Source organism: Hypanus sabinus, chromosome 4 (assembly GCF_030144855.1).
Source record: "Hypanus sabinus isolate sHypSab1 chromosome 4, sHypSab1.hap1, whole genome shotgun sequence".
NCBI lineage: Eukaryota > Metazoa > Chordata > Chondrichthyes > Myliobatiformes > Dasyatidae > Hypanus > Hypanus sabinus.
Genome location: NC_082709.1, coordinates 5,499,296 through 5,515,246, shown reverse-complemented (window position 1 = coordinate 5,515,246; position 15,951 = coordinate 5,499,296). Strand labels below are relative to the sequence as shown.

Sequence of the window (15,951 nt, the reverse complement as noted above, 5' to 3'; positions counted from 1 at the left end):
TACAACCTCACAATAGTGAGGGTGAATATTGATACTTATCAAATAGGGCTTAAAATCTTCTTTTGAGTTCAGGAGTTTACCCTCACATTAAATAGCTGAATATACTATCATTCCAACAAAGCTTTTACATACTATTTTCAAGTTCTTACTGGTGATTTTGTTCAAAGGCTATTATTGATCCTGCTTCTACCAGTTATTGGCTTTGCTGAAGTAATACCTGTAAACTTTCTGCATTTAACTATTCTATTAGCTTTCTTTAAAGAAGGGATTTTAAATATATGCCTTCCAATTACTAAATCACCAATCTGTTGAAATAAACTTTTGATTTCACCTCATCAAAATATTCCTAGATTTTACCAACACTTTTAGTCAGCTTTGTTGTTTAATAGCTATCTTTTCCAGGGAATAAAATCTCTCAAGATGTAAGTTACGTATCAATTACCTTAATTGAAATGGTATAATCATACACAGCCTTGATTAGACAACAATATCAAAATTAAAGATAGTTCTTCATTCTACAGGTTTAAGTTCAACACAAATGTTAATTTAAAATATAAATTCTTTGCAGCTATAGCTGGTTTTGTTTTATCTTCATTTCCTGAAGAGTATATACAACAATTTTACAAAGAACCATGCTTTTCATGTTTACTCTTATTGCACTGAACTGAACTTGTCATAGCAGTTAAGGTTTTGGACAAATTCCTTCTCTATTCTATTCCACTATTTGCAACTGTGGTTTCAGCCATCAGGACTTTACAATTCCAAATTTATTTCCTCAATATCCCTATGGCTTCTCCTTTATTTTCTTTTTAAACCTCCAAGAGGATCACAAACTTGTCATATGGACTGCCGGCAACGGTGGTGGAGGCGGATACAATAGAGTCTTTTAAGGGTCTTTTGGATAGGTACGTGCTTAAAAAAACTAGAGCACTATGGGTAATCCTAATAATTTCTAAGGTAGGGACATGTTCGGAACAACTTTGTGGGCCAAAGGGCCTGTATTGTGCTGTAGAATTTCTATGTTTCTTCTTGAAGTCCTATCATTCTGGCCAAACTTTAAATTATTTGGCCAAATTTATACTTAACATGATTCAGTGTAAATGTTTGCTAAACATTTGCTTCATTACAGTAAAAAATCACATGGTCAGAGGGAGAATGTACAAACTCCTTACAGACAGTGGCAGGAATTAAACCCCAATCTCCAGTACTGTAAAGCATTGTGCTAACTGCTAATGGTTATTATTGGCCCATCATCTGCCCTGTTTCATTTTATAAAGGTACCTCAGTAACTGCAGCTAGTCACCTGACACCGCACCTGTTGTAAAATTTAAAAATCTCTGTTATGTCTCCAGCAGTGTCCTTCCTGGCCTCCAATAACAGCCTGGTACATATCTCATCAGGCCCAGGGGATTTATCCACCTTTATGCCCAGTAAGATATCAACTATGTCTTCTCTTTTAGTAATAATATTTGAAAAAATCTCTCCCCCTCATGGAATTCTGCAAACTCAAGTGTTTTTCTCGTTAATACAGAGGAGATGAATACAATTAAATCCTGGTGTAAATCCTCTGGCTCAACACATAGATTACTCCTTTGTCTCTCCATGGGCCTGAAATGGTAACACTCAAAGAATTTTCTACAGAAAATATAACTGCCTGGAACTTAATAATATTATCATGTCTGGCAGTAGCTTGTTACCTACAAAGGCTGTCCAGAAAATGAGAAAGAACAGGCACACTTATTCTTAACATACATATAAAATAAACTGAGATTTTCCTTAATCTTGTTATTTTGTTACCCTCCATGATGCTAATATTTTTCTTTTCCAAGCAGAGCTCAGAACAGGCAAAAGAACAAGATCAGTCATCATTTATGCCATGCACAGAGAATATTTAAGGCAATTTAAACTAAGGACACCAACTTGATGGAGTGGATATTGTTTCTCCTTTCGGTAATTTTTTTCCCTCCACCTCCCTCTTCCTCTATTCCCCGCTCTGGCCTCTTACCTCTTTTCACCTGTCTATCACCTCTCCTTGGGTTCCCTCCTCCTTCCCTTTCGCCTAACTCCACTCTCCTCTCCTCTCTGGTTCCTTCATCTCCAGTCCTTTATGTTTCCTCCCCACCTGGATTCACCCATCACTTTCTAGCTTACCTCCTTGCCCCCAGCACTTCTGTATTTTGGCTTTTTCCCCCTTCCTTTCAAATCCTGAAGAAGGGTCTCAGCCTGAAATATTGACTGTTTAATAATTTCCATATATGCTGTCCTCAAGCATTTTGTGTGTATTGCTCTGGAATTCCTGCAGCCAACGGTACCACTATGTAAAACGGTAAAAAATCAAACTAGACTATTAGAGAAGCTCTTCAAATTATTTCAAATAGTAGTGCTAAAAAAAAAGTGAAAATAACAAACTAGATTATTAGAGAGGCTCTTCAAATTCGTTCTAAACCAATGGAAACAACCGGGAAACAGCAAAACTGACATTGTTCCTATTAAAGTGTACAGTCATTACATTTCTTCATCTCCTTTCTCTGTTAGGATTTACCCAGAACAAACACAAAAGCAGATCTTCATTTCAGAAGCAGGAAAGAACAAGAATAATTTACATTGTAAAAATCCATTAAGTATATGTATCCTCATTTTCAGGACAATAACCTAAATAATCAGACAAAGTAATAGCTGGGAATGTCCTGCATGTTCTGACATCTTTATCTTACACGGTATGTGTGTGACATCAGTAAACAAGGCACATTAGAGACAACTAATTCAATGCTTCTACTTTATGCACTTAAACTGGGTCCTACCTGCTGGACATCATATGCAAGAAGAACAAATCTGAGATCTGGGGAGACAGAGTATTTTGTTGCTTTAAAAGTTACCTAGAAAATGAAGAACACAAATCAGGTGAAGTGATTAATAATTTTAAAATAGGAATGTAGTTTTATCAAAAGAAAAACAAATCATTTCAGATTTTCTTCTCATGGAAAACCTATGGCATTGATTCACTTGGTATGCAGCTGTGTAGTTAGTTGATATTTCTGCTGCAAGATGGAGTAAGACTTGTGACTTCAGTTATCTCTGACTGTATAATGTATGCAATATATTTCACTGTCAAAGAAGGCATTGGATCTTTAAAACACTCTGCCACCACAGTAAAAGTAAACACCTGGGGAATTATTGTCTAAATAATGAAGATTTTATTGTCCTGAGCTCTCTGTATCACATTATAGTTTGCTTCATTATTTCCATTGTGTTTTTCTCTTGGTGGCGAAAGACATCAAAATGCATGAAATTATTCATAAGTAGTGAATATATCAGCTGTCAAGCGCTGGACACACTCATCGTTTCTGAGAACATGTCTGTTTAGAATAGCTTTTTGTCTGTGGCTTCCACAATGATGTAAGATTGCACGTCAATTCTGAAAAGGCGGTTGACTAGAAATTCACCTCCTGTTGGTACCAATGTACTGCCTAAAACTTCACATCAAAGTGAATTTATAAAGAATGAACTTCAAAACCACAAGACTACAATCTGCTTTAGATCACTGAAACAGTTGAATTGCTAAAACAAGGTGAAAAGCACAGAAAATTCATGAGTTACAGAAGTCATGGGAATGTAAGTAATCCCTTTGAATGTTTAAGCACTGGAAAGTGTAACAGATTCCTTGAAGCAACATCATTGGGGTGTATTTTTTCTCATGTTGAATGCAGAAAACAATGAAAAATGTACTTGGCTTTAAGAGAAGAGTTGAATACACACCTTCCCGGTCCAATGTACACATTTTGTCCTGAGAATGTTGATAGGTTTCATTTTTCAATAGTAGTAGAAATTAATATGAAAACTTCTTTCATGTTTGGAATTTTGACATGGTTAAATATAATAATTTACCAAAACAAGTGCAGTAACTGATGCGTACAAATATCCTTCCTTGTTACTGCTTGTTTGTATCAATGAATTCAAAAAAACACGGTGTAGGTTATTTGGCAATTGTGTCAACCAGTCTAGGTGTGCTTATGCTGGTTAAAACTAAGCTTAAAATCAGTCAATATTGGTTAAAAGAGAGGAAAACTGTGGCAGAAGCAATCATTCTTAAAATGAATTGGAGGTGAAAAAGACTGTGGAATAGAATCACATGTTCTCACATTTTTTTTAGAAGCAGTGATATAGGACATGCAAATTAGGACCTGCCCATAAGACCATAAAATATGGGAGCAGAATTAGGCCCTTTGGCTCATCAAGTCTGCTCCACCATTTCATCATGGCTGACCCATTTCCCCCTCAGCCCCAGTCTCACATGAAACTTCATTGAGATAATTCATAAATGCTACAGCTACAGAAACAGGTCAGACATCCTAGAGACCTAGCACAGAAAGAGGCTGCTGCACTCATTAAGTTTGCAGTGATTATTTACTACTCATTTACACTAACCCTACATCAATCCATTTCCTATATTCTAACAATCACTGACACATTTGGGATTACTTTCAGGTGCAAATTAAACTACCAGCAGGCATTTCTTTGGATAGTGGAAGGAAACTCTTTGAACAGACTCACAAAGTCACAGGAGAGTTTGCAGACTCCACACTGATAGTACACAACAAGACTGAACACAGATTTTTGTTGCTGTGAGGCTGTGGCCTAACTCGCTGCACCACAAGACACCTGGCATCATTTGGTGAGTGACATGCTTCTTTACATCCCAGCCCTCCCCTCCTGCTAGGCACAGGTTTAATGTGTGTACGAAGGATGATGAAATCTCTTCATTTTCCTGGATGAATGCAGCTCCAAATAATTTTCAAGAACTGTAATGCTATCCAGGACGAGGTGAACTGCTTAATCTCAAGTATTTGTGAAAGTGTGAATGACCTTTTACTGGAACTTTCTGCCCAACAGCATTGTGGGAGCACTGCAATGCTGTTGGCTATTGCAGTAGTTCAAGAATGTGGCTCAACACCACCTTATCAAGGGCAACCAGATAAACGAAACAAACCTTGACCGTGACAAAGGGATTCTGAAAATATGAAAAAAATAAGGCCTGACAGCAATAGGAAGTAGAAGGAACTATCAAGACTTGGAAAATATGCCTGCTGTTTTTAATTTTCACAGCAGACATCATACATCATTACCATACCAGTCAAGGCAAGGACATGGACAATGGCTGAGCTCAAGCGAGAAGACCTCCACTGTTTAATCAGATTCAACAATTGAATTAAAATTGAAGCCAAAACCCCTCTCGACTAGTTCAGAACATGTCTTAGAAAGATCAGAGCATCCACTGGAATTTCCCTCACCTCGACTATGATGCCACTGTCGATGACTCATTCCCTTTGCCTTGTAAGCTCAACGGAAGCTCACGGAACAATAACTCATTTTCCATCTAGGGACATTACAGTTTTCTGGAGATCAATAATTCCAAACACTGAACATCCCTGACTTAAACTACCAGCAGGCATTTCTTCTTCTCCAGCCCTTTACCTTTCCCACCCTCCTGACTTCTACTTATCGCCATCTAGCTAGCCTCCTTCCCCTACCCCCACCTTTTTATTCTGGTGTCTCCCCCTTCACTTCCAGTCCTAGGAAAGGTATCTGCCTGAAACATCATCTGCTTATTAATTGCTGTAGGTACTGCATGACCTGCTGAGTTCCTCCAGCATTTTGTGTGTGTTGCTTTGGATTTCCAACATCCACAGACTTCCCCGTGTTTACTCTTTTTGTTCTTCTTCTGTTCACTCTTCTTTTCCTCTTTTGTTCTTTGCTGGCATTAAGTACACTCTTTCACCCATTCAGTCACTCCTCTCTGTCCCTTCCTTTTTCCCTGAAATGTAAATATCATTCATCCCTTGGTGGCTACAGAAATCACATCTAGAATAAAATAAAAAAACGCTGGTTTTTAAATGGCTGTTAACAGGAATAGTTAATTTATTTTGTCAGCTGTGACTTGCTGGAGGGTTCACCCTCTAAATGTTCTTGTTATCTGTTCAGGATTTTACTCATATTGAAAGACTAACTTGATGTTAAGAGTTACTGCTGTCATCTTTCTCCCACTGTTAATTACTTGCCTACACCGGCTTCAGGTCTGTAATAGAATATTACATCTTTCTGGTACAATCTAAATGAAGTGTGGATAAGCATATTGATTAGGGAAAATAGATTATTATCTGAACGGTGGCCAATTAAGATAAGGGGAGTTGCAACGAGACCTGGGTGTCATTGTACACCAGTCATTGAAGGGGGGGCATGCAGGTACAGCAGGCAGTGAAAAAAGCAAATGGTATGTTGGCATTCATAGAAAAAGGATTTGAGTACAGGAGCAGGGAGGTTCTACAGCAGTTGTACAAGGCCTTGGTGAGACCGCACCTAGAGTATTGTGTGCAGTTTTGGTCCCCTAATCTGAGGAAAGACATTCTTGCCATAGAGGGAGTACAGAGAAGGTTCACTCGATTGATTCCTGGGATGGCAGGACTTTCACATGAAGAAAGACTGGATTGACTGGGCTTATACTCACTGGAATTTAGAAGATTGAGGGGGGATCTTATTGAAACGTATAAAATTCTAAAGGGATTGGATAGGCTAGATGCAGGAAGATTGTTTCCGATGTTGGGGAAGTCCAGAACAAGGGGTCACAGTTTAAGGATAAAGGGGAAGCCTTTTAGGACCGAGATGAGTAAAAACTTCTTCACACAGAGAGTGGAGAATCTGTGGAATTCTCTGCCACAGGAAACAGTTGAGGCTGGTTCATTGGCTATATTTAAGAGGAAGTTAGATATGCCCTTGTGGCTAAAGGGATCAGGGGGTATGAAGAGAAAGCAGGTACAGGGTTCTGAGTTGGATGATCAGCCATGATCATACTGAATGGTGGCACAGGCTTGAAGGGCCGAATGGTCTACTCCTGCACCTATTTTCTATGTTTCTATTTAATAGAGTATTTGTCCATTCGCTATGAGCCTTGTCATATGACGTGGGTGATCATGGTCTATCCATGACCATGATTGTTCTTAGTAATTTTTTCTACTGAAGTGGTTTACCATTGCCTTCTCCTGGGCAGGGTCTTTACAAGATGGGTGACCCCAGCCATTATCAATACTCTTCAGAGGTTGTCTGCCTGATGTCAGTGGTTGCATAAGCAGGACTTGAGATCTGCTCATGTGACTATTCACCACCTGGTCCCATGCTTCACATGACCCTGCTCAGGGAGTTAAGCATGTGCTACACCTCCTTTGGTAGAGACACCAGGGACCTGGATGAATGTTGTTTTCTTTTTACTGTGTAATGTACCAGCAGTTTACGGTCAAAATGACAATAAACTTGACTTGACTTGATATATCTCCACCCTGTCACTAGACCAACCGTTAGAGACTAGATGCTACTTAATGTAATAATCAATAACTCCTTCCATTGATTTGTTGATAATTATAGGAAGTGAATGGATTATATTTTTCTAAGTTAATTTCATTTTCTCTGTGTAATGGACAATTGTTGATTTTTCTCCATCATAAACTTATTTTCAACATACCCTAACTTAATAATATCAGTTTATTTTAATTTTTGAGGTATTGAGTACAAAAGCCAAGAGGTTATGTTGCAACTTTATTAAACTCTGGTTAGGCTATGTCTGGAGTATTGCGTACAGTTCTGGTTGTTCCACTATAGGAAGAATGTTGAGGCTTTGGAGAGGGTGCAGAAGAGGTTTACTAGGATTCTGCCTGGTTTAGAGGACACGTGCTATTACGAGAGACTGTCTAAACTTGAGTTGTTTCTTTGGAGCTGCAGAATCTGAGGGGAGATCTGATAGAGGTTTATAAGAATATGAGAGGCATAGGTAGGGTAGACGGGGAGTATCTTTTTCCTAGAGTAGAAATGTCTATTACCAGAGAGCATGCATTGAAGGTGAGAGGTGATGTGAGTGGCAAGTTTTTAAAATTAGAGAGCGATGGATGCCTGGTATGGTGGAAGAGACATTTATATTAGAAACTTTTAAGAGATGTTTAGATAGGCACACGTGAACATGGGGAAGATGGACATTGTATGTTCTATATTCTGTGATAATCAGTTTGCACATACAAAACGTCTGAACTTTCATTTTACAAATCATGACTAAACTGTTACATGTTTTGTTTTTTTTTCTTTTATTTCTCGGCAGCTGGTCCTGATGAATTGTAAGACACTGAAGTCATTATTATCTATAATCTATTTTACTTACAATGCACAGTCGTGACTGAAAACATCTTTTCATTACCTTGTTTCCACTTAACCCAAGACATTTTCAGAATTAGCAAACACAAGGAAATCTGCAGATGCTGGAAATTCAAACAACACACACAAAATGCTGGTGGAACACAGCAGGCCAGGCAGCATCTACAGGGAGAAGCACTGTCGACGTTTCAGGCCGAGACCCTTCCTCAGGACAGACAACACACACAAAATGCTGGTGGAACACAGCAGGCCAGGCAGCATCTAGAAGCATCTGTCAACGTTTTGGGCCGAGACCCTTTGTTAGGACTAACTGAAAGATAGTAAGAGATTTGAAAGTAGTGGGGGAAGGGGGAAATGCAAAATGATAGGCAAAGACTGGAGGGGGTGGGATGAAGCTAAGAGCTGGAAAGGTGATTTGCAAAAGTGATACAGAGCTGGAGAAGGGAAAGGATCATGGGACGGGAGGCCTCGTGAGAAAGAAATTACCATCTGTGATTCAGAATTACCATCTCTGTTTATACGAGAACCTTAAGCTCTTTTGTGATTCGATCCTTCTTTCCTGATGAGGACTGGTTGCTCTATACACTTCGCTCCTTGGTCTTGCTCTCATGCAGTGTAACTGCTACACCTTGCAGAGTCTAATCACACGTCAGAATCATGGAACTACATGCCAGAGGATGAGATTATTCAACCCAACATGTCCATCCATACTAACCAATATGGAATCAACTACTTTACTCCCACATTCCAGCTCTTTGTTCACAGTCTTCTAGGATATGGCTCTTTAAGAGCTAATCTTTTTAAAGGTGATGCGCAATTCTGCTTCCATTAACCTAGGACAAATCAAAAGTGGTGACAAATCCACATATAGCAGGGAGATTGAAGATCTGGCTGTCAGGGCCCAGGAGCAGGGATCCAATTGCAGACAGAGCGCTGTGCACACTGTGATATTTCTTGAGTAGCAAATCCAGAGATGCAACAAGGTCAGCATCAAAGTTCAGGCAGAGATCAAGGTTCCAGAGAAATCCAAAAACCAGAATCGGGAAAGAGGCAGAGTCAATATTCTGACAGACAGAGCTCATATATGAATACTGGCAAGGCTCAGGAAAATTCACTGACACAATCTGGCAACAAACAGATGAAAACACAGGACTGAAATACACTGAACAATAAACAGAGAGGCAGATGATAGGTGGAGCACAATGAGACACAGGAACAGCAATACAGGTAATAATGAGAAACCGATGAGAGACGGAGTATTCAGTGATACAGGGGCCGGAGTCGAGCAGGAGCAGGGACGGGAGCACATGGGGCATGAAAACAAACAAGAGCACATGGCGATACAAAACCACAGAGTGACAGCTAGAGGGAAACACACAAAAAGACAGAATTCAACTGGAGGTACTGACACTGGCTGAGTGATGCTACAACCGTAACTTCAGCAAGATCAAAGAGTTGTTTATTGACTTCAGGAGGAGGAAACCCGAGTTCTCACTGGGGATCACAGGTCTCTCTCTCTCTCATTCTTGTTTTACGGCGGTTGGCACCCAGCTTAATGGTGCATTACCACCTCCTTCTGCTCCAGAGTATGCGATGGACTCACATTCTAAATCCCTTCACCCAATTGCACACACACTCTAACCTACACTTTATCCTCCCCATCCTAGTACCCTATTTCTGTTTATCCATCATATCCTATAGAAAAAACCCTGTACCCCTTAAGAAAGCTAAAAATACCCTGACCTGTGTTCTCTCACCCATGCCCAACAACCCTTTTAATGTGAATTCCTGCACCCCCAATTCCCTTAGATTAATTCTCATCATCTCTCTCTGTATCCCGGGGATCACAGGTGGAAAGCATCAACAACTTTAAATTCCTCAGTATTATCAAGTCAAGTTGCTTTTATTGTCATTTCAACCATAACTGCTGGTACAATACACAGTAAAAATGAAACAATGTTCTTCCAGGACTCTGGTGCTACATGAAACAACACAAAACTACATTAGACTTCAGACCTACACAAAGTGCATAAAACAGGCAAGACAGTATAATAATTAATAAACGAGACAATAGGTAAAGGGCAAATTGCAGTATAATAATAAATGATGTAAATGCAAATGTAAATGTAAACAATGTTTTAGCAGGAATTGAGAAAGAAATGAGCAAAATTTGCAAAGGGCGTGGAGTGGTGCCTGTCACGTATCCGAACATTCCCATTCAGATATGTCCATACACGGCCTCCTCTACTGCCATGATGAGGCCAAACTCAGGTTGGAGGAACAACACCTCATATACCGTCTGGGTAGTCTCCAGCCCCTTGGCATGAACACTGAATTCTCCAACTTCCAGTAATTCCCTCCACCTCCCTTCCCCCATCCCAGTTTCACTCTGCCTCCTCCTCCAGCTGCCTATCACCTCCCTCATGGTTCTGCCTCCTTCTACTACCCATAGTGCTTTCCCCTTGCATTCCTTCTTCACCTTTCCTGCCAGTCCCCTCCCTGCTTTCCCTCCCCCAACCCTTGATCTTTCCTCTTATTGGTTTTTCACCTGGCACCTACCAGCCTTCTCCTTCCCACTCTCTCCACCTTCTTTAGAGGGCCCCTGGCCCCTCCCTCTTCAGTCCTGATGAAGGGTCTCGGCCCGAAACATTGACTGCTCATTTCCACGGCTGATGCCCGACCTGCTGAGTTCCTCCAGCGTGTCTTACGTGCTGCTTTGATCCCAGCTTCTGCAGTGTACTTTGTGCTCAATTTTAAACAGTGTGTGCCGAGGAGAATCCTTGAACGCACAGCATATCGAATCCTGAATTCAGTGAGCTCATCAGCCAATAACCATGAACATACTGAGTGGCAGCTTTATTAGGTGCCAGAGATACCTAATAAAGTGGCCACTGTATGTGTGTCCTACCCTTATTCGTTTTTTTTCCTCCTAGAATTTTTGCACATCTGCATGACCTTCAAAATTAATAACCACAAGATTAGTCTGTTGGATTTTTCTTGTTATTGCTACAGATACAGAAATGATGCATCTTCTGGAATCTATAACTGTCTGTCTTCCTTCAGCTTGACATGGTAATTCCACCAGAGTTCTTGTACAGGCTTTTCAGCCTCATTTCACAAATGTACCACAATTACCGGCTTCCGCCTAATCCATTCATTTATGTCAACATGCACATTGTCTGCAGAAGGAAAATCTGCAGTAAAGGAGTTAACCCCATATGAGTAACTGCGATTTCAATGTTAGTTAAACTGGTTTTCTCTAGTCATGGGAATGCTGCTGGTGGAAATAGTGTTTGTACTTGGCTGCTTTACACAGTTCGTTCAGTATTCTTGTGATTTAGACTTGGCCTCATTATACACGGTCTCTTAGGTGGCTGGGAGAGGGGGGAGGGGTGAATTAAAGAGCTGGGAGGTCAACTGCTGAAAGAGATAAAGGGCTGGAGGAGGGGTAATCTGATAGGAAAGGGTAGAAGATCATGGAAGAAAGGGAAGGAGGAGGAGAACCAGTGGGAGGTGATGAACAGGTTCGGGGATAAGGAGAGAGAGAGAGAGAGAGAAGCAGGAATAGGTGATGGTGATGGTGGAGAAGGCAATTACAGGAAGTTTGAGAAATCAACGTTGGAGGCTACGCCTAAGGTGTTGCTCCTCCAAACTGAGTGTGGCCTCACCTCGACAGTGGAGAAGGCCATTGGCTGACATGTCAGAAAAGGAATAGGAGTGGAATTGAAGTGGATGGCTACAAGGAGATCCCACATTTTCCTGACAGATAGAACATAAATGTTGCCTCACATGGAAGGACTGTTTGGGGCCCTGAATGGCAGTGAGGGAGGAGGTGTAAGGGCAGGTGTGACACTTGTACTGCTTGCAAGGATAAGTACCAGCAGGGAGATCAGTGGGGAGGGATGAATGGAAAAGGGAGTCACATAGGGAGTGGTCCCTGAGCAAAGCAGAACGAACGCATGAGACATTCCTTCCAGCTGAGGCAACACTTCACCCGTGAATCTGTTGGTATCTGTACATTCAGTATTCGTAGACCTTCTGAATAATCATTTGTTGTGTGCTTTGTGCGATTGTGATCTTTCTATGATTATGATTGTTGTTGGCAAAATTTTCTACAGAAGTGGTTTGCCATTGCCTGCTTCTGGGCAGTGTCTTTACAAGACATGTGAGCCCAGCCATTATCAATACTCTTCAGAGATTGTCTGCTGAGTTTCAGTGGAGGTTCATGAGGATAATTCCGGGAATATAGGGGTTAAAATATGAGAAGTGTTTGGCAGCTATGGGCCTGTACTCACTAGAACTTAGAAGAATGTGGGAGAGTTCATTGAAATCTACAGGATGTTGAAAGAACTAGATAGGGTGGATGCGGAGAGGACATTTCCTGTGGTGGGGGTATCCAGAACTAAAGGACACACCTTCAAAATCGAAGGGCAAACTTTTAGAATAGACGTAAGAAGGAATTTTTTTAGCCAGAGTATAGTGGATCTGTGGAATGCTGTGCCACAGACCGCGGTGGAGGCCAAATCCATGCGTATATTTAAGGCTAAAGTTGATAGTTTCCGGATTGGCCAGGGCAACAAAGGATGTGGTATATGGGATCCAGAATCAGCCATGATAGAATGTCAGAGCAGACTGGATGGGCTGAATGGCTTAATTCTGCTCCTATGTCATATGGTCTTATGTTATGCAGCAGCTGCTCATACAGCTGTCCACAGTTTACTCCGATAGCTTCACGTGACTCTGATCAGGGGGCTAGGTTTGTGCTACACTTTGCCCAAGGGAAACCTGCAGGTTAATGGAGGGAAGGAGCACCTTACACCTCCTTTCGTAAAGATGTATTTCCACTCTAAGACACTTAATCAAGACTGGAAAGGAAGGGCTAAGATGCTGGAGTGAAAAGAAGGGAGAAGGGGATGGAGGATAACTCAGTAATAGGTGAAGTAGAGTATCAATGTCATTATGTAAGATACAGTCAAACATGTTACAATACCGCTCCCTCCTAAATATATATGCCCAATGACCTGGTCTCCACAGCTGCCGGTGACACAGCATTCCACAGATTCACCACTCTCTGGCTAAAGGAATTCCTTCTCAACACACACAAAATACTGAAGGAACTCAGCAGGCCCGGCAGCATCTACCGAAAAAAGTACAGTCGACGTTTTGAGCCAAAACCCCTCGAAACGTCAACTGTAATTTTTTCCCACAGATGCTGCTGGGCCTACTGAGTTTCTCCAGCATTTTGTGTGTGTTGCTTGGATTTCCAGCATCTGCAAATTTTCTCTTGTTTGTGATAATTCCTCCTCATCTCTGTTCTAAATGGACATCCTTCTGTTCTGAGGCTGTGCCTGCTGGACCGAGACTTCCCCACAATGGGATTCATCCTCTCTCCACCTTTCAACATTCCCATTCCCCATTCTTCTAACTTTCAGTGAGTGAAGGTCCACAACTGTCAATTGCTCCTCACATGAAAAAGCTTTCATTCCCCAAATCATTCTCGTGAATCTCCTCTGAACACTCTCCAACGTCAGCACATCCTTTCTTAGATAAAGGCCCAAAACTGCTCACAATGCTCCTAATGAGGCCTCATTAGTGCCTTATAAATCTCAGCATTTATCTAACAGAGGTCTTTAAATAACACTTCTCAGCTACTGTAGGTGTACCTATTTCTCATTTGCCTCTGATCTTGCCACCTCCTTTCTTTTCTCAAATAAACATAGAAACATAGAAAATAGGTGCAGGAGTAGGCCATTTGGCCCTTTGAGCCTGCACCGCCATTCAGTATGATCATGGCTGATCATCCAACTCAGAACCCTGTACCTGCTTTCTCTCCATAACCCCGATCCCTTTAGCCACAAGGGCCAATGTATCAATGTTGACTCTATTCCATGTTCTTCTGTGGAACCTCATGAATATCATTTACCCTCAGGACCATTGATATTTAGTCCACATATAGAGCAAAGGTTAGAGTCTGACTGCACCTTCTCAGTTCACTCAAATATTGGAGATTCCATTTCCTGCCATCAAAGATTAAGATTAGCTTTATTGGACACATGTACATCAACAGTGGGGTGGCGGGGTGGAGATTCGTCTCTACCAAAGCAGGTGTAAGGCTATCTTTCCCTCTGTTAGCTTACCAGTCACCCTGGGGCAAGCTGTAGCGCCTGCTTAGCCTCCCCCATCCCCCAATCCGATTAGGGTCATGTGATATCAGGCGAGAAGGTGGTGGGTGGTCATATGAGCAGTCAGTGCATATCACAAGTCCTGGTTATGCGATCACTGATGCCAGGCAGATAATCTCCGAAGACCATTGAAAATGCTCTTGAGCGATAGAGCAGTGGAAGAAGTGCATGGAGTAAAGCCAGATCTAACATATAGAGAGGCTTTGAGGAAAGAGCAGCAGAATAAAGGGTGTAAAGATAGTAAAGTAGAAGGGCTAAAGTATGTGTACTTCAATGCAAGAAGCATCAGGAACAAAGGTGATGAACTGAGAGCTTGGATATATACATGGAATTATGATGTAGTGGCCATTACGGAGACTTGCCTGGCACCAGGGCAGGAATGGATTCTCAATATTCCTGGATTTCAGTGCTTTAACAGGGATAGAGAGGGGGAAAAAAGGGAGGAGGTGTGGCATTACTGATCAGGAATTCTATTACAGCTGCAGAAAGGGAGGGTAATGTAGCAGGATCCTCTTTTGAGTCAGTATGGGTGGAAGTCAGGAACAGGAAGGGAGCAGTTACTCTACAGGGGGTATTCTATAGGCCCCCTGGTAGCAGCAGAGATACCGAGGAGCAGATTGGGAGGCAGATTTTGGAAAGCTGCAAAAATAACAGGGTTGTTATCATGGGTGACTTTAACTTCCCTAATATTGATTGGCACTTGATTAGTTCCAAGGGTTTAAATGGGGCAGAGTTTGTTAAGTGTGTCCAGGATGGATTCCTGTCACAGTATGTTGACAGGCCGACTAGGGGGAATGCCATACTAGATCTAGTATTAGGTAACGAACTGGGTCAGGTCACAGATCTGTCAGTGGGTGAGCATCTGGGGGACAGTGATCACTGCTCCCTGGCCTTTAGCATTATCATGGAAAAGGATAGAATCAGAGAGGACAGGAAATTTTTTAATTGGGGAATGGCAAATTATGAGGCTATAAGGCTAGAACTTGCGGGTGTGAATTGGGATGATGCTTTTGCAGGGAAATGTACTATGGGCATGTGGTCGATGTTTAGGGATCTCTTGCAGGATGTCAGGGATAAATTTGTCCCGGTGAGGAAGATAAAGAATGGTAGGGTGAAGGAACCATGGGTGACAAGTGAAATGGAAAATCTAGTCAGGTGGAAGAAGGCAGCATACACGAGGTTTAGGAAGGAAGGATCAGATGGGTCTATTGAGGAATAAAGAGGAGCAAGAAAGGAGCTTAAGAAGGGGCTGAGAAGAGCAAGAAGGGGGCATGAGAAGGCCTTGGCGAGTAGGGTAAAGTAAAATCCAAAGGCATTCTTCAATTATGTGAAGAACAAAAGGATGACAGGATCAAAGGTAGGACAGATTAGAGATAAAAGTGGGAAGATGTGCCTGGAGGCTGAGGAAGTGAGCGAGGTCCTCAATGAATACTTCTCTTTGGTATTCACCAATGAGAGGGAATTTGATGATGGTGAGGACAATATGAGTGAGGTTGATGTTCTGGAGCATGTTGATATTAAGGGAGAGGAGATGTTGGAGTTGTTAAAATACATTAGGACAGATAAGTCCCCGGGGCCT

At 41.6% G+C, this 15,951-nt stretch overlaps 1 protein-coding gene across 1 annotated transcript in view; it reads right to left on the bottom strand.

Moving 5' to 3' along the window:
• LOC132392450 (inactive dipeptidyl peptidase 10-like) overlaps window positions 1-15,951 on the bottom strand; it is a 905,047-nt gene that overhangs the window by 472,771 nt on the left and 416,325 nt on the right. Inside the window, exon 5 of the mRNA XM_059966307.1 lies at window positions 2,802-2,876. Within this exon, the coding sequence (XP_059822290.1) occupies window positions 2,802-2,876 (75 nt within the window). The remainder of the gene's footprint in view (window positions 1-2,801; window positions 2,877-15,951) is intronic.